Raw genomic sequence first — 24,395 nt, 5'->3', positions numbered from 1 at the left:
ATCATTGGCATTACAAAACAATATACAGGAACATTGCGGCAAATGATAAATCAAGCAGACAAAGTGAATACCTGCCAGAGAGGATCCTTTTGCTCAGGGAAGAGTTCAAAATATTTCTGAGCTAGGTGTAATGGAGGCAAGGTCTGCAGTTTCAGGTTGGTCCATGTTTGAACAAAGTCAGCAAGATTAACAAATGTGTACAATCCAAGGCGATCATTTCCATAGTTCGACAAGTGTGTCATAAAGATGCTTATCTGTAAAAGATAACATACATAGGATGCTGGAATAAATCTTATGATCAGTAGATGGCAGCAAGATTCCAATGGAGGGAAAGAAAACACATGAGAATAACTTGGCTCCAGCAAATGTGTCTTAATGATTTCTCTCTCCAAGGTAACAAACAATACCAACCATTCTCAGGGTGAACACACCTAAACATTATATCAAATAAGTCTAACACAAATAAGTAGAAAATAGCATCATGTGACAAGACAAACAGGAATCATGAAACACTGTGCTTTTTATTTTGCTACCGACCTCTATCTTTTGGGAGTCAATACTGCTTAAGACTGCCATGTAGAAATCTATTTAAAAAGCCATTATTGTAAGAGCAGCATTAGGAATCAAGGACAATTATTGCACCATTTCCGAGTGTGTCAATATGTCTGTGGACGGCAAAATTCTTGAGTGGATGCCAGAATAGTTATGTCACAGAAAGAAATATTTGAAGATATAGACATCTCAAAGACAAAAAATACATAAAATAATTAAAAAATGTTCCCTAATTTATAATGTTACCCTTAATCACAAAATTATAGATATAACTTACCAGTAGTATTTATCTTTCCAATTTTGTCTGCAGGTGCTGTAATGAGATGTCACATTTAATTGAAATGCTTATTGACACATATTGCTTGTGACTCAATGCATCTGAGATGCTTCAGGCATTAAAGTTGCAGTTCACTGCATCTTTTGTGTGCTCTGACACTGCTGAATGACAGCGACATTGAACAATATTCAGTGAATATTGGTACAGTTACAATACACCAGTACAACCTTTGCAGAGACTCTATGTGAATTTGTGTATAGCCTCAAGATAAGGGAAAACAAAAAAACCTAATTTTAATCCATGTAATTATAATGCTTACTTATATATAGCAATATCATCATCACATTGCTTTACAGATATTATCATTGCTGTCATTGGGGCTCACAATCTAACTTTCCTATTAATATGTCTTTTAGAGTGTGAGAGTAAACTGGAGTACCCACAAAATCATGTAAAAATTCCTTGTTGATGTTGTCCTTGGTGGGAGTTTAACCCAGGACTTCATCGTTGCAAGGCCACTGTGCTTCCCACCAAGAAAATTGGAGGATTATAAGTTGTAGGCCTCAGTCACACATTTTTTTTCTGCCTGTGACAAAATGGACCGATTTCCATCTGTGTGCTAGATGAGATTTTTATCAGTCTGTCCATTTTTACCATCAATGATTTTTGTGTATGCAAAAAAAAAGTTGCCAAACAGCTTCTACCTATTACAATGTTTAAAATGGACAACACATGGAAGAGCGTTGTCTGTGATGTCTTAGACCTGTAGACTTGTATGGATGATCTATGTCCTTGATCAACAACGGTCATGTCTTCAGAACTTTCCAAAATGGCCAGTTCTCTATTGATTCTCTCATCTGCGGTGTTTTTTTACACCATGAGGGTAAAAATGAGGGTAAATGGACTCCACTGTTCAGAACCGCTTTTTATCTGCCATAATGTAGAGTTGTTCTGTAACAATTATTTTTACTCTTGGGAAACTCAACTTGTCATGGATAAACTTTTGTCTGAATGGTTACCTTATAGGAGGTAAAACTGCTGTAAATATTTGTGACTAGATGAGGCTTGTGCTCATGATCCGTTTCTTAGCATAAACCTTGGAGCCTTGTCAGATATATTTTTCAATATCATTAAAAGCTGGGGGGAAAATGTAGTATTACATGGTGCCAATTGGATAAAAGCAAGAAACCTATGAAAAATGTGATGTAGGAAAACACAGGTACAAAAACTTATAAAAATTAACCAATATTCTTTATCCTTTAAAATAGTTATGGAGAGTTCATCGACACCTCTCTGACTTGTTTCCGGCATTAGATTATGCCCTAAGTATAGAGATGTCACCAGTGTCTCACCAGAATCTATTTAAAATCATTATGAATCAATCAGAATGTATATAACAAATTTAAATTAAAAACATAAAAATTATTTTATAGAGATATTTTACATAAGTATTACATCATTAATATAAATACATTATGTCATAGCAAAAATGTAAACCATTACACTGTTTACTGTTTAGTATTCATTTTAGGGATCCAGAACATTTTCCCTAAGAACACCTTTTTCTTCCAATCTCTGCCTCTTTCCGGGTTCACTACTCTTTCAACACCATAACATGTAAGCTTATCAATATTGAGTTTATGTATATGTAAGGAGGGGGCGGGGACACTCAGTTGCTCCCTCTCTCCTTTATGTTGGGCACATGTCCCCTATATGGTGTTCTGATAGTTTGGCTATGTATCAATGCATTACTGTTATGAACTACTGTTTTATTGGTGTATGTGTACCGTATGATGTTTACATTGATTTCATGTCTTTGTATTATATTGCACTGTGTTGAACATGACTAGTTCAGGGACAGTAAGGGTTAACAATAAAGGGCTGAGTTAGCAGCCGGGAAGGAGCGGCAATTTCCTGCTTCTGGAGCAGAGCCCAGGCAGGCTTGCCCGTGGCAGGACATGCTCCACTGATGGGAGCGGAATATACCCCTGGAGGGGAAAAGGTGCTGCCACATGACTGCCAGGCAGCAGGAACAGGCACTAGAACTGAGCAAGTGCCCCTAAAGGACTTTTATCTCCCTGGAACTGGACGGGAGCTGTTGAGACAGAGTATCTGGATAGGGACAGCGCAGGAACTGTTATCTTCTCTCTTTTCATCATTAATAAAGTTCTACTGTTGGGAAAGAACTGTGACTCCATGGTGCTTCCTAGGACTACAATTTCAGCAGACACAGTGAGTACCCATCTCCTTCATGTGCAAGGTGCCGGGGTGTTCACAGACGGTTGCTTAAAAGACTTGCCCAAGACTACCACCCCGTGTCACCTTGTAACATATATCCAAAGAATATTTAGTCGTTCCAGAAAACAATATGTTTGTTCATATTATAGATATGTTGTGAAATCCTTGTTTCATTTTTCTTGCAGTGCACCCTATGTACTGTAACTTGCATACAGCAAATTCTATACAGTACACTAAATAATGGTTTTCACAATTTATGAACCTTTCTATAATATGCTCTTCATTGTTTGGCAATATTATGAATTTTTTATTTACACTATGTGGACACATGTTACAGTTTGAACTGCACCTAAAAAACCCTTTCTGTGCTAGCTATGTTCTCTTTTTTGTTTCTCCAATATATAAACTGAGGGTAAGCAGGTTTCTCAGTGATGCTCCTCTCTTAGCACCTACTTTATATCTTCTTTCTAAAATGATATTAAGTGTTTTGTCCTGATGAAGGATATGGACATATTTCTAAATATTTTTTAATATCATTAACCCCTTAACCCCCAAGGGTGGTTTGCATGTTAATCACCAGGCCAATTTTTACAATTCTGACCACTGTTCTTTTATAAGGTTATAACTCTGGAATGCTTGCATGGATCCTGCTGATTTTGACAATGTTTTCCCACAACATATTGTACTTCATGATGTTAGGGCTAGTGGAATGCACCAAAGATAGAGTAAGCTGCGTTCACAGCCCGTGGTCCACCGTGCAGAGATGGAACCTGCTGCTAAGTAATGACGGACTATATGGCGGTACAATATGGATTCAAACATGGGTTAACTTCACCCACTGTGAAGAAAGTGATCCCTGTTACATCACTGGGCCGTGGTACCGGACAAAGAGCACAAGCAAGGAGTCACAGAACTCTACCCTAGACTCGGGATTAGAGTACAACCAGACCTCAACACCGCAACTGGGGTGTCAGCGTAACTGAAATAATAATTTAAATGCACGGGAGTGCATACAGTGCCACTCTGGTGGACGCCACTAACCACCCAGGCTTGGGCAAGGAAAGCGCTGTGAAAGCGCACGGTGCCGCAATGGCAGTCACAGCAATTTGACTCTTTTTTGTGTGTCACGTGTTGATAGCAAGTCGGGCGCTAGATAGTAATCATCCACCTTGCATGAGCAGTCATACACATGTGAGGGGATAATTAATGAGCGACTTTCACAAGTCAACACACACACGTTTAGAAGTGTACACTAGCGCATGGCCGAACGGCCAAGCGAACCTTTTATAGCAGCAGTGCTGCAAGACCTTCCAGATGGTCGAATAGGAGCCGCAACAGGACCTGAGCATGTAACCCCCGACCTCCAATGGGAGGTCATCACATGGGCATGCTCAGTAAGGGAAAAGCAGGACTAGAAAGACATGCTCACTGCTGAACATTGCTAGCTACAAGGACAGAGCCTGGAAGTGCAGTAGTAACCAGTCGTCCAGTATCAGCCTGAGCTAGATGCTGGGACTGGCGTCTCTGCTGAGCAGACTTCTCTGTGGCTGGGGAAGAATTTGGAGACGCAGCAGAGGTGGGAACTGGACACCTAACACATGACAGTGGTAAAATTTCCTTGACATTACTTGCATTTATTTGTGAAAAAAAATGGAAATTTGGAGAAAATTTTGGAAATTTCGCAATTTTCCAAATTTGAATTTTCATGCCCTTAAATCATAGAGATATGCCGCACAAAATACATAAAAAGTAACATTTCATGCATGTCTACTTTACATAAGCACTATTTTGGAACCACAATTTATTGTTAGAGAGGTATAAAGGTTAAAAGTTAACCTTTCATTTCTCATTTTTACAACACCATTTTTTTTAGGGACCACATCACATTTGAAGTCACTTTGAGGGGTCTATATGCTTTAAAATACCCAAGTGTGACACCATTTTAAAAACTGCACCCCTCAAGGTGCTCAAAATCACATTCAAGAAGTTTATTTAACCCTTCAGGTTTTTCACAGGAATTTTTGGAATGTTTAAAAAAAAAATGAACATTTAACTTTTTTTCACAAAAAAATTTAATTCAGATCCAATTTGTTTTATTTTACCATGGGTAACAGGAAAAATTGAACCCCAAAGGTTGTTGTACAATTTATACTGAGTACACAGATACCCCATTTGTGGGGGGGGAACCACTGTTTGGGCGCATGGCAGAGCTCGGAAGGAAAGGAGCGCCATTTCACTTTCCAATGCAAAATTGGCTGGAATTGAGATAGGACGCCATGTCGCGTTTGGAGAGCCCTGATGTGCCTAAACAGTAGAATCCCCCCACAAGTGACACAATTTTGGAAAGTAGACACCCTATGGAACTTTTCTAGATGTGTGGTGAGCACTATGACCCACCAAGTGCTTCACAGAAGTATATAACGTAGAGCCGTAAAAATAAAAAATCAAATTATTTCACAAAAATGACATTTTTAACAACAAATTTTAATTTTTCCAAGGGTAACAGAAGAAATTGGACCCCAAAAGCTGTTGAGCGATTTGTCCTGAGTACGCTGATACCCCATACATGGGGTAAACCACTGTTTTGGTGCATGGCAGAGCTCAGAAAGGAAAGGAGTGCCGTTTGACTTTTCAATGCAAAATTAACTGGAATTGAGAGAGGAAGCCTTGTTGCGTTTGAAGAGCACCTGATGTGCCTAAACATTGAAACACCCCACAAGTGACACCAATTTGGAAAGTAGACCACCCCAAGAAACTTATCTAGATGTGTTGTGAGAACTTTGAACCCCCAAGTCTTTTACTACAGTTTATAACACAGAGCCGTGAAAATAAAAAAATCTTTTTTTTCCACAAAAATGATTTTTTAGCTCCCAGTTTTGTATTTTCCCCAGGGTAACAGGAGATATTGGACCCCAAATGTTGTTGTCCAATTTGTCCTGTGTACGCTGATAACCTATATGTTGGGGGAACCCCCGTTTGAGCGCACGGTAGAGCTCGGAAGGGAAGGAGCGCCGTTTGGAATGCAGACTTAGATGGAATGGTCTGCGGGCGTCACGTTGCATTTGCAGAGCCCCTGATGTACCTAAACAGTAGAAACCCTCAAAAGTGACCTCATATTGGAAACTAGATCCTCCAAGGAACTTATCTATGTGAGTTGTGAGACATTTGAACCCCGAAGTGTGCCACTATAGTTTATAACGCAGAGCCGTGAAAATAAAAAATCTTTTTTTACCCACAAAAATGATTTTTTTAGCATCAAATTTTTGTTTTCCCAAGAGTAACAAGAGAAATTGGACAGCAATAGTTGTTGTCCAATTTATCGTGAGTATGCTGATACTCCATTTATTGGGGCAAACCCCTGTGTGGGTATACAGGAGAGCTCGGAAGAGAAGGAGCACTGTTTTACTTTTTCAATGGAGAATTGGCTGGAATTGAGATCGGATGCCATGTTGCATTTGGAGAGCCCCTGATGTGCCTAAACAGTGGAAACTTCCCAATTCTAACTCCAACCCTAACCCCAACACACCCTAACCCTAATCCCAACCCTAACCATAACCCTAACCACACCCTTAACCCAAACGCGCCTCTAACCCTAATCCCAACCCTAACCACACTCCTAACTCCAACACACCCCTAACCCTAATACCAAACCTAACCACACCCTTAACTCCAACACACCCCTAACCCTAATCCCAACCATAACCATAACCACACCCCTAAGCCTGACACCCCCCTAACCCTAATCCCAACTGTAAATGTAATCCAAACCCTAACTTTAGCCCCAGCCCTAACCCAAACTTTAGCCCCAACCTTAACCATAACTTTAGCCCTATCCATAACTGTAGCCCTAACCCAACTTTATCCCTAACCCTAATGGAAAAATAAAAATAAATCCTTTTTTTATTCTATTATTTTTCCCTAACTAAGGCATTGATAAAGGGGAGTTTGATTTACTATTTATAGTGGGTTTTTATAGCGGGTTTTTATGTTTGGCAGCTGTCACACACTAAAAGCTGCTTTTTATTGCAAAAATAGTTATTGCGTTACCACATTTTGAGAGCTATATTTTTTCCATATTTTGGTCCACAGAGTCATGTGAGGTCTTGTTTTTTGCGGGACGAGTTTACATTTTTTTGGGGCACATGACATTTTTTGATTGCTTTTTATTCCGATTTTTGTTAGGCAGAATGAACAAAAACCAGCAATTCATGAAATTCTTTTGGGGGGGCGTTATACCATTCCGTGTGTTAGGGCTAGCGGAACGCACCGAGTAGAAATAGATATTTATTATTAATGGTGCGTTCGCAGCCCGGGGTCCACCGTGCAGGAAGAACCTGCTGCTAGTGAATGGTGGCACAATATGGCGGTGTAGACTAGCTCTGTTACCTCACAGAGCAGCCGCGAGAGGAAAGCACTGCGTCCTGTTAGCCTCACAGGAGCACAAGCTTACTGCCAAGCTGATAGCAGTCTGTGGTTAAGCAACACGCAATCTCCTCACCGGAGAAGCCGGTATTCTAGGGGCTTATTTCAGCCGGGTCCCTGAACACACTCATACAATCTCCTCACCGGAGGTGCCGGTATTCTAGGGGCTTATTTCAGCCGGGTCCCTGAACACACTTATGCTAACCACACTGGTGCAAAGAACATATGACTTGATACTAGCGCATGGCCGTGCGGTCATGCGCAGTTTATATAGCTGCAGCACAGGAAGTGGCTATAGAACTTTTGCCCTTCCAAGACCTGCCAAGAGGACCAATGGAATGTGCCGCAGAGCCTGAGCACATGACCCTCGATCTCCAACGGGAGATCTTGCCCTGGGCATGCTCAGTGTGTGCAGATAAGGACTTAGTCCCAGAGAAGTCCGCTCGCTGCTGACCAGTATAGGCTTTAAAGGCAGAAGCTGGAGAAGCAGCAGTAACTCTTCTCACAGAGTCAGACTGAGCGAGACGCTGGGATCGACGTCCCTGCTGAGCAGACTCCACTGCGGCTGGAGGAGAATGGGAGACCGCAGCGGAGATGGACCGAGATTCCCCCTGTGCAGCAGAGGCTACTCGACTCCTAACACCGTGTTTGGTAAAATTGATAAAGCAATTTTATTCTTCGCACCAGTACGAGCGATACCTCATTTATATCTTTTTTATTAAGGAATTTTTATTTACACATGTTAATATTTTTTTTACTTTATTACTTTGTCACAGGGTGGGACATCATTGTATATTGTCAGATCGCTTATCTGACACTTTGCAAAGCACTGTGTCAGATCAGCGATCTGACAGGCAGTGCAGGAGGCTTGCTGGTGCCTGCTTTCAGCAGGCGCTTGCAAGCCACCTCCCTGCAGACCCGGAAGGCCCCCCGTGGCCATATTGGATCTGGGGCCTGCAGACAGGAGGACGGAGGAGACGCTCGGAACAACGCGATCACATTGCGTTGTTCCGAGGGTCTCAGGGAAGAACGCAGGGAGCCTATGCCAGCATTTCGGCGGTTATTGCGCCTGGAGAGGTCCGTGACCACTCCTGGCACATAGTGCCGGATGTCAGCTGTAATAATCAACACTGTGAGCACAGCTTATCGCACATGCCGTACTATTCCATCCCTGGGAATTAAGTACCAGGTCACTTTGATGGGATAGTGCGTCAGATGGCAGAAAGGGGTTAAAGTTACAGTCATAAGGTGCTCTGAAATTAGGTATTAAATTGTCATTCCTTTTTTTTGTTGTTCTAATATATTTTCTTTATGCATGCTTTTTACTTTTTTATGTGACAAATTAAAGTTTGTCCACTATTAGGACAACCTTGCCTTGCGCAGGCGTGCACTATGGAGGACAGAGAATGAACTTCAATCCAATATTGCAGCCAGCATGCAGCCAACGGGTAAGGAAAGGGTGAATCAAAAACCCAAAAACCCCGCCTCCATGGCTGAAGATTGTTCCCTCCAAATTCAGGTGACAGTGTCCCTTTAAACCCACTCAAAGCCATCATAATCCAGCAAAATTTTAGAGTGGCTAACTTACATTGTTTTGGATTTTGCACTAATAAAATTGCAAAAAATAAAATTGCAAAAAATAGTAAAGATAGATTTAGGTGAAAACAATATTTTCTGGAAATTTTTAACAAATTCCGTTTGTTGAGAATTAATTTGCCCATCTCTAAACCAGAGTGTATAAAGAAAGACATTTTAGTATGTTTGCATGTATTAACATATTTTGCAAGAGTAAAAGTAGCAATCTTTGGAAACATAACAAGCATTTTGCGAAAATTTGACAGATTTTTTTTTTTAAGCTAGTTCATTTGTTTTACATTCTCTTGGCTATGAACGACAAAATAATAATTGCAAGAGAAATTTTTTTAGGGGTCAAAACAGATGGTATACTTACTTATTATTCTGTGAATTCACACAATATATGTCCCTTTAATACAATTGCTGCATTTATTTTTGCATAATAAGCAATAAATATGTCAGTTCACTATCGCAGCATATATAAATAATTGGCTGAGTTAGTTGTTTTTATGGACATTGGTCAAGGGCAATAACATGACTGAATATACTTTTTACTTTAAATTTGCAATTTTCTGGTTCAGTACCAGTATTCTTCTCAGCATACCCCTGAGCTATTGACTTTATAGAGCATGGAATGATAAGTAAATGTAACGCAACAAATAAGAAGTCCTCAAAGCACTTGTATCATGTATTTCATAAGACAGCAGCATTCTAGACATATCAAAGTTTTGATTGTTAAAGGGATTGTCCAGTACTTTAAGAGATAAAAATAGGTGACTCAGTGTAATTTTTTAAAAATACTATACTTACCCGCTGGACTGGTGCAGCTCCTATGGTACACTTGGTACTATGTCACCTGCCAGTTTCCTGGCATTATAATCTGGTGGGGGTATCATATGACTGCTCAGCCAATCAACAACAACTGATTGGCTGTAGCATTTGCAGCCTTTCATCTTAACAGAATCAAATATTTCCCTTCCTATCCAGATGCTGCAACTGAACACTCTGATTGACTGTAGTTTCAACATGAAGGTCTCCATCCCTCTGGATGTTGGTGCCTGGAGATTGCTGCTTGACACAGTACCATGTATGAAGATGCTGATTTAGCAGGTGAATACATAGGTTTTTTTTCTTATACCACCTTGGGCCCATTAAAGTAGTGGTAAAGTAGGATTTATGCTCTCGGATACCAATGTTTTCATCACTGAAAACTACAATTCTTTTACTATTAAAGTGCCTAAGATATTTTTTGTTATTTTTATAATTATATTTTCAGTAACAGAAGGTAAATCCATATAGATGTTAAATTCCCATATGCAAATAAAACAGGTACAGTCAAGTGGAAAAAGGTTATTTGACATGTTATTGAACAGGCAGGTGTTTTATTTGGCTTTTTCTGTCACAAGCCAGTTGTTCCTCTTAAATTTCTGTATAACGTGAGGTGACTTATCATTAATGACTCAAAATCACACACATTAACAAATACATGTATGTACACACATACACAAATAAAAGAACACACAACAAATGCAAAAGAACTTACAAAGTAAACAGCACACAGTATCATCCGGATTGCAGCCGAGAATCAAGACAGTCTGTATCTGAGAAATGTTGCTGTGGGCGATTGCACCACTGTGCTTTGCTGTGGGGTGCCAGGCATTTTGGCTACGCTCGGCTCCGTGTTACTTCACACCATCTGAGCTTTGCAGAGCCACCTGCTCTGCAAGTTTGCAAACCAAGACTGACACACCCAACCCTTTGCTGCAGGTTTTTTAAATTGAATCTGTAGCCATGGGCCACTTGTAAGACCAGGCCCGGAGGGAGCAAACAGGCTCACTACGATCCTGTAGTTTGCTCCAAAAATAAAAGCTTATGCCTTGGGCAAATAGCTTGCCCAAGACCAAAACTTACTTTTATTTTGCTCTGCAATCACAGCTATATCTGTGACTGCAATGCACTCCAGCAATCTTAATACACTTCTATGCGCATCCTGGGGGACCCATGGCGACCCTTGCATATAACACCTGTCACCGCTTCACAACATTTAGAAAGTAAGTAAACCTACGACTTTTTAAGTGCAAACAGATTGGTAGGGTCTGGGTTCTTTTGACCTCACTAATCATTCAATCCCTCCTCGTGAGTTGTGCACATGAGTGCTCAGCTCCTGCTAGAGTGCACACATATGGCTTAGTACTTTCTATTGCATCTGTACTGCGCTGTGTTCACACCAAGGCAGGAGCTTTGCGCTTCTGTTTTGTGAATTGCGTACCTCTGGGAGGATGTTTGAAATGATCGATGGGGGTCTCAAGATGCCCACTGATCTGCTTACAATGAAATGGGCATATCTATTTAAAAAAAAGGAATTAAAAGGTTGACTTGCTTTAATAATGAAATATTTGAGTTCATTATGCATTGTCCTTTTTTATACTCTAATAATCAGCAATTGACTTTAGTTGTTAAAGGGAAGGTACCACGTTTGTAGATCATTAATAAATTACTCTAATGTAGCATAACATGCTGCCATAACCAAGTTTTAAATGCATGTGACAAATATAATAATGGCGTGCACTCAGTCAGAATTTGCGAGGTGCTGGTGTAATGGATCAGAAGATCCTGAATACTAATAAATATGTATACACCGCACACTCTAATGACAACGTGTGATTAACGCTTAAATATTTATTAGTCACAAAATAAATTTGGATAGGGGAGCGAAACAGAAATATAATGCTGGAAGCGATATGTATAAAAAGCAAACGTTTCGGCTCAACCAGAGCCTTATTCATTGAATCGCTTATCCACAAGAAGAAGTGGAGTGAAGTGGAAAGGGTAGATATCCCTCAGTGCCAAGATTACAGCTATAGCTGAGGTAAAGGTTATGAGTCCTCAAGGGTGCTGGCCTGCATGCAATATATGTTGTAGCCTGCGGAGTAGTGGATATCAGCGGCGCTCCCGCGCCTTGCTATGGACGCTGCTGTCCATAGCAAGGCGCGGGAGCGCCGCTGATATCCACTACTCCGCAGGCTACAACATATATTGCATGCAGGCCAGCACCCTTGAGGACTCATAACCTTTACCTCAGCTATAGCTGTAATCTTGGCACTGAGGGATATCTACCCTTTCCACTTCACTCCACTTCTTCTTGTGGATAAGCGATTCAATGAATAAGGCTCTGGTTGAGCCGAAACGTTTGCTTTTTATACATATCGCTTCCAGCATTATATTTCTGTTTCGCTCCCCTATCCAAATTTATTTTGTGACTAATAAATATTTAAGCGTTAATCACACGTTGTCATTAGAGTGTGCGGTGTATACATATTTATTAAATGCATGTGAAACAGATTACGTGTGTAATATGAGTTTAAAGAAGGCACTGGGGGCTGACATCTTGGTTTCACAGCAGTTCACGACACTATCAGTGTCATTTTACGGCACCCCATGGACATAGGAGATAATAGACCGGCGCTGACCCTATCTCTAACATTGTAGCTGCTTTAGCAGTGAGCTGGGCACGCCTCTGTGGGCTGCACAATTCACTGCTGTAGGTGTGACTGGCCGCCATTTTATTATAGCCCAGTGCTATGTGCCGAGCTCCACTTACTTTCTATTGCAGGAGAGAAGCACTCACTGGAACCGGAGGATGGGGAGTGCGGGTGATTTATCTCCATGCTCCTCTGTACTCCAGGCACTGCACTGCACGTCCTGGGCACCCATCCTCTGCTTTCACAAGCTGCCCTCCCTCTGTGCTTCCCCTGCTCTGTCTCCGCCTCCTCACACACAGACCCTGTGATCTCTGGTAAGCTGCATTCACAGCCTGCCTCTCTCTCTGCCATACAATGTATCTCTCCCCTTCCTCCACAATGCCTGGCCATTCTCTGCAGACCTGGATCTCCTCCTTCTTATCTTACTGAGGGATGAGTCACAGACAGCTCTGCTCAGATAATGCTGCTCCATACATAAACACCACATGTCTTCACTTTTCCTCCAGTCCACCATGCTGCTGAGCCCACTGTGTTCTGCTTTTTTGTAAACTCTGTAGCTGTGTTTCTGATGCAGTAACTGCTGGTGATAGCAGATCACAGGGCAATCACACACAAAACGGCTCTGCCCTGTGATGCTGCTCTTCATTCTGCCCCAGGGATATTAGACCACCCAAAAGGGGAGGGAAATGGTGATGTCAGCAGTTACTGCCCCCATTTTCCAGCTAACAGTAAAGCTGGTAAGTCTTACTATAGCTGCTTGAGGTCTAAAACGGAAAATGCTCCCCCTAGTGGTCAATATATATATATATTTGTAAGAAAATATATAATATTTTTCATATAGAAATGTTTGCAAACAGTGCAATCATTGCATTAATACATTTTATTTACTATTTTAAGCTTAATTTCACAAAAAAACAAACTACAAAAAAACTGGTGGCACCTTCCCTTTAACAAAGTGTCTCAAGACATTCTGTCTGACACTGTAATACCAATACAATAGGTATGGAAAGTATTCAGACCCCTTTAAATGTTTCACTCTTTGTTTCATTTCAGCCATTTGGTAAATTCAAAAATGTTCATTTTTTTTCCCATTAATGTTCACTCTCCACCTCATCTTGACTGAAAAAAATAGAAATGTAGAAATATTTGCAAATTTATTAAAAAAGAAAAACTGAAATATCACATGGTCAAAAGTAGTGATGAGCGAGTCTACTCATTACTCGAGATTTCCCAAGCATGCTTTGGTGGTCTCCGAGTATTTGGACATGCTCCAAGATTTAGTTTTTGTTGATGCAGCTGTATGATTTGCAGCTGCTAGACAGCTTGAATACATGTGGGGAATGCCTAACAAACAGGCAGTCCCCACATGCATTCAAGCTGTCTAGCAGCCGCAAATCATGCAGCTGCGTCGTCAAAAGCGAAATCTCTGAGCATGCCAAAATACTCAGAGACCAGTCGAGCATGCTCAGGAAATCTCGAGTAATGAATATTCTCACTCATCACTAGTCATAAGTATTCAGACCCTCTGCTCAGTATTGAGTAGAAGCACCCCTATTGAGATAGTACAGCCATGAGTCTTCTTGGGAATGATGCAACAAGTTTTTCATACCTGGATTTGAGGATCCTTTGCCATTCTTCCTTGCAGATCCTCTCCAGTTCCGTCAGGTTGTATGGTGAACGTTGGTGGACAGCCATTTTCAGGTCTCTCCAGAGACGCTCAATTGGGTTTAAGTCAGGGCTCTGGCTGGGCCAGTCAAGAATGGTCACAGAGTTGTTCTGAAGCCACTCCATTGTTATTTTAGCTGTGTGCTTATGGTTATTAAAGCCACTCCATTATTATTTTAGCTGTGTCCTTATGGTTATTTTAGGTGCTTATTTCAGCTGTGTGCTTAGGGTTATTGTCTTGTTGGAAGATGAACATTTGGCCAGAGCAGAACCTTCGGACAGAGGTCCAGAGCACTCTGGAAGAGGTTTTAATTCAGGATATCTTTGTATCTGCTGCATTCATGTTTCCTTCAATGACAACTAGTCGTTCAGTCCATGCAGCTTAAAAACACTCCCATAGCATGATGCTGAAACCACCATGTTTCACTGTGGGGATTGTATTTTGGCAGGTGATGAGCAGTGCAGGGCTGTATTTGGCCTTCATGCTGCCCTAGGCACTTTTTGTGGTCACGTCCCTTACTGACGTCACAATTTATTTTACTATTTAAGACTGATCTACTCTGTGAAAGGCTTTTAAAATTAAACACTAAAAGAATGAACATCTGCACTTGCTGCGCACAGGTTCAGTCTTTTGAGCATTTTTTAAACACTTTCAGCTTTTCAAAGTTATCAAGAGATTAAAATAGGTTACCTAACCATTGCTTCAGTGAGGAGAGGCCTAGTGATATAGAGACATGCTGTCTGCTCATTCACCCCTCCTCTTTACTAAAGGTGTTCAATGGGAAGCCAAGAGCAGACAGGTAGTAGACATCAGAGTGAGCCTGCAGCCACATTGTGTGCACCCACACTGACACTTAGAGCGTGCTGCTGCACTTATCAAGTGTCAGTGGTTTCACAGGTTTTTCAGCCTGATCCTTTCAGGATCTAGTTTTTGCCCATTCATTTTAATGGGGTCAGGTAGAATCCAGTTACTTCAGGCTGCTTATTGACACCGTAAAAGTGAGTGGACAAAAGACTTGATCCTGAAGGGATCAGGATTTGGTTGAAAAACCTTATTTTGCCTTACTTGAAAAAAACACAAGGGTGAAACCAGCATTAGTGAGTAAGCACAGACTTGCAAGCTGATTTTAGACAGCACTCACTTTTAGTAATGGAGCGCTGACAATAAAGACAAGCTTTAGTATACAAATATGAGAGTGCTGCGTAACACCCTAATTTGCATATTAAATAAAGCAGATGTAATTTTATAGTGCCAATAAAAACTATTCTATAGGAATATGCCCCCTAAATCCCATTCTAAAGTGTCAGCTTCCCCAAATCCCCAGGCTGCATAGCACCAGACTCCCCTGTTCACCAGTATATAGCAGTATTATCCTCCCCTGTTCACCAGTATATAGCAGCACCAGCCTCCCCTGTTCCCCAGTATACAGCAGTACCAGCCTCCACTGTCACCAGTATATAGCAGCTCCAGCCTCCCCTGTTCACCAGTATATCACAACACCAGCCTCCCCTGTCACCAGTATATAGCAGCACCAGCCTCTCCATCACTAGTATAGAGCAGCACCAGCTTCCCCTCTCACCAGTCTCCCCTGTTCACCAGAATACAGCACAGCCTCTCTTTTTCACCAGTCTCCCCTGTTCACCAGTATACAGCACAGCCTCCCCTGTCACCAGCCTCCTCTGTTCACCAGTATACAGCACAGCCTCCCCTGTCACCAGCCTCCCCTGTTCACCAGTATACAGCACAGCAGCCTCCCTTTTTCAGCAGCCTTCCCTGTTCACCAGTATACAGCACAGCCTCTCCTGTCACCAGCCTCCCCTGTTCCCCAGAATACAGCACAGCCTCTCCTGTCATCAGCCTCCCCGTTCACCAGTATACAGCACAGTAGCCTCCATATTTCACCAGCCTTCCCTGTTCACCAGTATACAGCACAACCTGCCCTGTCACCAGTCTCCCCTGTTCACCAGCCTCCCCCAATCTTCAGCTCTATGAGCTACTCCTGTGTCCTCCCATGTCATCTTCCTCCTCCTCCGCTGTGATGTCTGCAGTGAGAGATGATCTCATGTGCAGCACCTCAGATTCAGGGACCTCTCTGTCCCAGGAAGTTGCGGCACCACTTCTTCCTGGGTCAGTCAAGTCAAATACTGCATTGAGGTGAATATGGAGGGGCACCCCAACCCCGTCCTGACCCCCCTTCCCCACTTAAAAAAAACAAGAGATTTCCATGATTGTCTAATGGAGGGGATAGGAGGTAAAAAAAAGTAAAATAAAAACATTTTCTTCCCTGTCTTGGTGCCACCCACTGCAGCCCGGCACCCCTAGGCACGTGCCCTCCAGTGCCTAGTGGCAAATACAGCCCTGAGCAGTGCCTGGAAGTCATCAGGAATATCAAAGAATGCAATCTTGCATGCCTCCCAGAGTTCATCTAGATTCTTGGGTTTTGTCTTCCAAGCTTCCTCATTCATCCTACCCCAAACATGCTCAATGATGTTCATGTCTGGTGACTTGGGTGGCCAGTCCTTGAGCACCTTGATCATTTTTGCCTGGAGGAACTTTGTTGTAGAGATGGATGTATGAGATGGAGCACCATCCTGCTGCAGAATTTGACCCCTTTAATGATTTGAAATATAAGAGGTAGCTAATACTTCTTGAGATTTTAGGCTATTGATATTGCCTTCCACCTTGCAAATGTTTTGTACACCCCCATACTGAATGTAACCTCTGGCCATGATCTTTCCACCACCAAATTTAACTGTTTTCTGGGTGTATTTTGGATCCATACGGGCCCCAGTAGGTCTCCTGCAGTATTTGTGGTGGCTGTGGTTTAATTCCACTGAAGATTTATCAGAGAAATCGACCTTCTGCCAGTTTTCCAGCGTCCAACTGTTTAGCAGGCTGTGGGACTTTGCAAATGCCACACGGTTTTTCATTTGCCTTTTGTTAAGTGCTGGCTTCTGGGAACTGATTCAACCATGGAGGCCATTTCGAGACAGAATCCTACAAACTGTTATAGTTGACACAGGGACTTGAGGTGACCAGGCCTGTTGGAGCTCTGCTGCATTGGAAGAGGGGCTTGCTTTGGATTTTCTAACCAACAAAGGTTCCTCCTGAGCAGTTGTCTTGCGGGGTCTGCCGGACCTGGGCTTGTGAAACACATCTCCAGTCTCTTCAAATCTTTTTTTAATTCTTTGTACTTGACACTGAGACACATTAAAGGTGCCTGCCACCTCTGCAGTGGATGTGGTCTTCAGCCTCTTGATAATCCAGGCTTTGGCCGCAGGGTGGATTTTTGGCATGTTGTCAGAGCTCAAGTTACAATTCAAGTGAAGGTCTGGGTTGCTGGGTTTCGTTTTATACACACACACTAATTAATTAGGTGAGGATGTAAACTAGGATTGGGTGCATTATATGACCAGGCGACAAAACGTTTATCTTGCTAAAATCTGACCATTCTGTGTCCATTAACTGATCAATATTTCTGCATTGATGCCATTTATTTTCTTAACCACATTTTGGAGGGTTTCAGCTTTCAAAAGAATAATTTATACAACCAATGGATGAATTTAACTTCAGGTTATAAGCTTTATTTACATAACATGGATAAGCAACATAACTTCTGTCAGGGAGTGTACTGTGTTATTGTGCAATTGCTATTTTCCTCTTATTTTCCTAAGTGGTCGATGCAAATGAGTCAGTATAATGTTCAAATCATCAACCATTAGAGCATAAAACACATTTTATAGGAAAAATCTCTCAATGATAACAGTATTTTTTCAAAATTAAAAAAAATTCAAGAATACCCCACAAGGTGAGGTTTTGCATGGTGCCCCAGATTATGTCAATTGACAGTCATTTTGTATTTCTTCCATTTTCTTACTATTGCACCAACAGTTGTCTCCTTTTCACCCAGCATCCTACATATGATTTTGTAGCCCATTCTAGCTTTGTGCAGGTCTGTGATCTTGTCCCTGGTATCCCTATAAAGCTTTTTGGTCTTGCCATGTTGTAGAGGTTAGAGTATGACTGATTAACTGAGTCTGAGGACAGGAGTCTTTTATAAAGGCGACTATGTAAGACAGCTATCTTTAATGCAGGTAACAAGTTAATTAGGAGCGTCTAACTGGTCTGTAGGAGCAAGAACTCTTAATAGTTGGTAGGGGATCAAATACTTATTTCTCACTGCAAAATGCAAATAAATTTATATAATTTATACAATGTGATTTTCTGGATTTTATTTTTGATATTCTATCACTCAATTTTAAAATTAACCTACCCTTAAAATTATAGACTGTTCATGTCTTTGTCAGTGGGCAAACTTATAAAATCAGCAAGGGATCAAATAATTATTTCCTTCACTGTACATGTTAACATAAAACCATTTTTTTTATATGATCTTTACAATTCTTGCATCCATTGAACTTATGAGTTTTTTGTCTAGTTTCTGCTTGAATTTTTTAGCAGGATGTCAGAATAGCCTCCCAGATCTGCAGTTTTGATATAAACTAGCTCCCACCCTCATGGATCTATTACTTGACGATACTCCAAAGGATCTCAATAGGGTTGAGGTGAGGGGAGGATGGTTGCCACACTATACATTTCTCTTTTATGTCCATAGCAGCCTATGACTCAAAGGTATTCTTTTCAGCATGAGATGGTATATTGTCATGCAAGAAGATGATTTTGCTATGTGTGGCACAGTTTTTTTTCCATTTTGTACTGTGGAAAAAAGTGGTCAGTCTGAGATACTATTTACTTTGCCAAAGCCATTTTCACATCTTCAAAGACCCTAAACCACTAGCTCTCTCCCCATGAGTCATACTGAAAACATCATTCCGTCACCTCTTTGCTGATGTCACAGTTTTGTTACATGGTGGCCATCCATCATCCATTCACTACTCCATCCATGTGGACTATCAAGGGTTGCACATGAGTCAACATGTATGCCTGGGAACACTGCAACTGTTTCTGCTTGTGAGCACTCTAAGGGAGACCAAAAAGTAGGTTTATGCACAACAAAAAGCCTCTGGAGGATCAGACACAAATCTATTGTTACACCCGGTCTGTTTACTGTACCTCCAGGGGGTCTCTGTCAGGACTCTATGCAGGCTTCACACTGCCTGGACACAGCCCCCACCTCTCCTTCCCCTCCTGCTTCCTGGTGTGCAGCCAGCAGGTTCCATGGAAGGGTTCTTAGGACGCACGCGCGCCTGCTCCTGGTCTCTTAAAGAGACAGTGTGCATTTTTCAATTGTTGCCTCTAACCAATGGCGCATGTTTGTCTATTATTTCTAGCCCTTCCACCATAGGGAGGGCGCCGGAGCAACAAGTGTCTACTGTTGCTAACTTCCGGTTCCTGTTATTCTGCGCGTCTGTTTCTGAAGTATCTGCAAGGAACTCCGCTTATTCTATCTGTTTCCACAGATCTTCTGCTACCAGTTACCCGGTTAATCTGGTCTGCATGCGCAGTATCTACTCTGGACCCGTCTAGTCCTGCCAGTCCGCCAGCCTCACTTCCGGACCATGCCAGTACCACCGGCACCTGCTTCTACACCTGGTATCCTCCAGTCAACTCTGCAATACCCGCTGACCTTGCTGGTCCGTCTGTTCCGCTGGGACAGCCGCCACGAGTACGGGGTCTAACTGAAGGTAGCACCCGTGTCCTCCAGGCATTCCATTCTGTCCCTGTTCAAGGGGACTTACTACGGGTGTCTGGGGCTCACGCAGTAACGCCCCCTTCGGAGCCCCCCGGACTGTGGTCTAGTGATTCCACATCAAACCTTAATAAATACGAATGTGAACTTCTACATCTGTGCCTCCGTTTCCATTCGTTACATCTATTCACAGTTCAATAATCCCACTTCCGTTTTTGTGAAATATCTAATGATGAGCGAGTATACTCGTTGCTCACGTTTTTCCGAGCATACTCGGGTGGTCTCCGAGTATTTGTGAGTGCTCGGAGATTTAGTTTTTGTTGACGCAGCTGCGTGAGTTATGGCTGCTAGACAGCTTAAATACATGTGGGGATTCCCTAGCAACCAGGCAACCCCCACATTTATTCAGGCTGGCTAGCAGCCGTAAATCATGCTGCTGTGTCAACAAAAACTAAATCTCAGAGCACTCATAAATACTTGGAGACCACCCAAGCATGCTCGGAAATATCCGAGCAATGAGTATACTCGTACATCACTAGAAATATCTAATGTTTTCATACCTTGTCCAAGGCATTGCACTATTTAAAGCTTTTTGGCAGCAGAGAGATCCATTTTGTTTTCCACATTTCTTGAAATTAGTGGTCTGCTTATAGTGTGGAATGTCCTTCTAATGTAGTTTTCCTTTAATTGGACTCAGGTGTTTGACATTGATTTCAGTCATTCAAAGAGCCCTGAGACACAAAACCATCCATCACATCAAATCTCTATGGCACTGAAATCCAATTTGAATAATAATTTGGTATGGAGTAAAAGGAGATCATGTCCAAAATCTGTTAACCAATGGATAGAACATCTACAAGTTATTAACGAGAATATGCTTCTGCCCTTTAAAACACCACTCTAGCATTCTTTTTTTTTTCTTTCACCGCTGAAATGGTACTTAAAATTCATGTCCCCTGCCCCCTGTCTGATACTCTCCTTCCACTGATTTCATCTGGGTTTGCAGCTGCTCCAGTCTGTCTCCTGTAATTTGTGACCTGTCGCCTGCTCCAGTGTTTCATGAAACTAGCTGGAGGTCACTAATTAATGTAAATCTATGAGATCCTCTTTCTTGCTTTCATAGACTTGCAATGATAGCTTGTGACATAGCTTCAGACTTGCGGCAAGTCAGAAGCTGCGCTCACAAGATGGTGCCGGGGCACCGACCAAAAATGTTGAAGATGCCGGAGGATAAATATATGACCGAGGAAGGGGACTTACATTTAAATCTTTTGATTATGCATAAAATATTGCTAGATACACCATGGATAATAGACTCTATATCTGCAGTCGTGTGGAATAATTCATTTAACTTGAATCAAGAAGATAAAACGAAATCTTGCAATGTATATTGACTTTGCTTATCTTTCCTGAGGTTGTTTTAACAAACATGCAGTAAATATGTGGCGGGTAATAAATCTTTTGATCAGTTGCCTATATGATGCTTGGGTATTGACAGGTAGACATCCTGCTCTCTGACATGCTCCTCCGCTATGTTTATTTCTCCAATAGAATAACATGCTTTAGATCAGGGATGGGCCATTAATTTTCCTGAGGGGCCACATGAGAGACCATAACTGTTGTGGAGGCCCAAACCAGTAGGCTGAAATTAATTCTGCTTAATATTAAAATCAATATATTAATTATAATTATTATATTATTGATAATTATATTAATATTAATTGTATCACTTAATATTGAGCAGAATTAAGTATGTTGATATCCCTTATTTATCTCTTGAACCGTATATCGTATGAGCCTCCCACAGCCCCTTATATAATGTAAGAGCCCCCACACAGCCTCCCTATATAAAGCTTGCGGCCCACACAGCCTCTCTATTTATAGCTTGAGCAATACACGGCCTCCCTATATACAGCATGAGTCTCACACAGCCTCCTCATGTACAGCATGAACCCCAAACAGCCTCCCCATTTGCAGCATGAGTCCGACAGAGTCTCCCCATATGCAGCATGAGTCACACAGAGTCTCCCCATATGAAGCATGAACCCCAAACAGCCTCACCATTTGCAGCATGAGTCCGACAGAGTCTCCCCATATGCAGCATGAGTCACACAGAGCCTTCTCATATGTACCATGAGTCCCACAAAGCCTCACCATGTGCAGCATGAGCCCCACACAACTTCCCCATATGCAGCATGATCCCCATACAGCCTCCTTATATACAGCATAAGCCCCACAGAGCATTCCCAAAAACAGCATGAGAACCCCATAGCCTCCCCATGTCCAGCATGAGACCCTAATAGCTTCCCCATGTCCAGCATGAGACCCCATAGCCTCTTCATGTCTAGCATGAGACACCCATAGCTTCCCCATGTCCAGCATGAGTCCCTTGTAGCCTTCGCATGTCCTGCATGAGACCCCCATAGCCTCCCCATGTCCTGCATGAGACCACCATACCCTCCGTATGTCCAGCCAAACATCCCATATACATGAAAAAAAGAACACCACATTCTCACTTCGGTCCTGATCCCCCGGCGCTCTTCTTCTGCTGCTGTCTCCATGTTTCCGGTACGCTGACTCTCCACAGTGCACAGCTGACGTGATGAAATTACGTCATCGTGTTAGCTGTTTCACACGCTGATTGGGGGAGGAAATGGCTAGAGGCTCCTCCCCAACAATGAAGTCAGAGCAAATGGTGACAGCAGGCGGGCATGGAAGGGCACAGTGCGGAACATGGGCTACTGGTTTCAGCCCCTTGGCTGTCTTGGGCCGGACTGGGACAGCCAGAGGACCAGATGTGGCCCCCAGGTCTGCTATAGGTCATTAAAGCAATAACCCAGCACAGTTTTTTTCACTGGAGTAGTGCTTTAATAACCAAAAACATGATATTCTATTGGAGAAATGAACTGACCCGAGAAGCATGACAGAGAGTAGAATGTCTACCCATCAATGCCCAAGCATACAGGCAACTGATCAAATACTATATACTGCTGCATATAGGGAGACTGGGCAGGGCTCATGCTATATATAAGGAGGCTGTGTGGGTCTCATGCTTTATCTATGGAGGCTGTGTGTAGGGTGGCTGTGGGGGGCTCATACGATATATAGAAAGCGCTGTATTGGGGTTAAAATTATATTAGTATTGAGCTGAATTAATTTCAGCCTACTGGTTTGGGCCTCCACAACAGTGATGGTCTCTCATGTATCCCATCAGGAAATGCCCAAGTATCATATAAGCAACTGATCAAAAGATTTATTACCTGCCACATATTTACTGCATGTTTGATAAAAACTACTTCAGGAAAGATTAGGAAGCAAAGTAAATATACATTACAAGCTTTTCTTCTGCCTTCTTGATTTAAGTTTAGTGAGATACGGGGCTGCAGATATACAGTCTATTATCCATGGTGTGTTTAGCTACATTTTACATATGATCATAGTATCTGAAATAATACAAATCTAAGATTCCTGTGTGTATTTCTCCTTCATTGTACTGCAATAAAATAGAGAATGTAAAGTTATTTTATTTTGTGCTCAAGAGATATTTACTCTGCAACCGATGTAAGATTTCTAAAAATACATGGAAGCTGAAGGCAAATTGGCTCAAGTGACCTTTTCTTCCCATTATCCCAAATGTTTGAGTCTGCTGGCATCTGGTTCAGTTTCCCCTACACTTTATATTGATGTGGGATTCCCTTGTGTATATCCCAGAGAGGCACAAGCTGTAAATAATGCAAACAACATGCCATAGTCAGTCATGTCCCTTATTTGGCTCCCTCCTGTTCTATGCAGTGTACTATGCAAGTCGCCCAGAGCTGCTTTCCTGTCCAGTGTCCATGGTCAGAAACAATATCTGCTAATATATTCGCAGTTCAAGATACATGTAGTTATCTCTTATGGGCTGTGTGAGACTGGAAATAAATACTTGCTTGTTATTTTGTTTTTTTTGCCAGTATTAGAAACACAGTTTTAATAGTAGCAGTTGAGGCAGGCTGGAAAAACAATAGCTTTTCATTAGGTCCCTAATCAGAAACAATATGACAAGGCCTTTTGGATTGTATTTAAATACTGGGTGTCTTACGTTATGTTACAAGATTTAAAACACTTCTGGATCAGGATCGGGCTCGGAAGGATAGCATGCAATTGCTCAGTAATATGATGCTAACAGCAACATAAGGATCAGTTCGTGTTTCATTGTTACTTTTGATGCATTCAGCAATCTTTCTGTAAAATCCATCCAATCACTAGGAATTTATTCTCTGGAACAATGATCCTTATGGATGTAGAAAGCTACAAGTTAGCAACTGTATTTAGTAGTAGTGTTTTACAGCAAGGAAGTAGATCTTAGGGTATATGCACAAAACATCTTTGTCAGGCAGGTATGCTACTGTATGTAACCTGCCTGATAAAGGGCTGTATAAATGTTAAAAACGATGAACATATGCATTTCTATTTAAAAATGACTTGCTATGCATATGTTCAGTCTTTTGAGTTTCTCTTAGCTGCTTTACATTTCTAAAGGCGTGAAGTTGT

General features: G+C 41.9%; 1 protein-coding gene across 1 annotated transcript in view; it reads right to left on the bottom strand.

The window, feature by feature from the left end:
* Nucleotides 1–24,395, bottom strand: part of LOC138656667 (bifunctional heparan sulfate N-deacetylase/N-sulfotransferase 4-like) — a 1,389,166-nt gene that overhangs the window by 301,730 nt on the left and 1,063,041 nt on the right. The window contains exon 7 of the mRNA XM_069743763.1: nt 72–254. Within this exon, the coding sequence (XP_069599864.1) occupies nt 72–254 (183 nt within the window). The remainder of the gene's footprint in view (nt 1–71; nt 255–24,395) is intronic.

The sequence above is a fragment of the Ranitomeya imitator genome, chromosome 1 (genome assembly GCF_032444005.1).
Source record: "Ranitomeya imitator isolate aRanImi1 chromosome 1, aRanImi1.pri, whole genome shotgun sequence".
Classification (NCBI taxonomy): domain Eukaryota; kingdom Metazoa; phylum Chordata; class Amphibia; order Anura; family Dendrobatidae; genus Ranitomeya; species Ranitomeya imitator.
The sequence above is the reverse complement of the archived record's forward strand: the minus strand, read 5'-3'. Positions and strand labels throughout refer to the sequence as shown.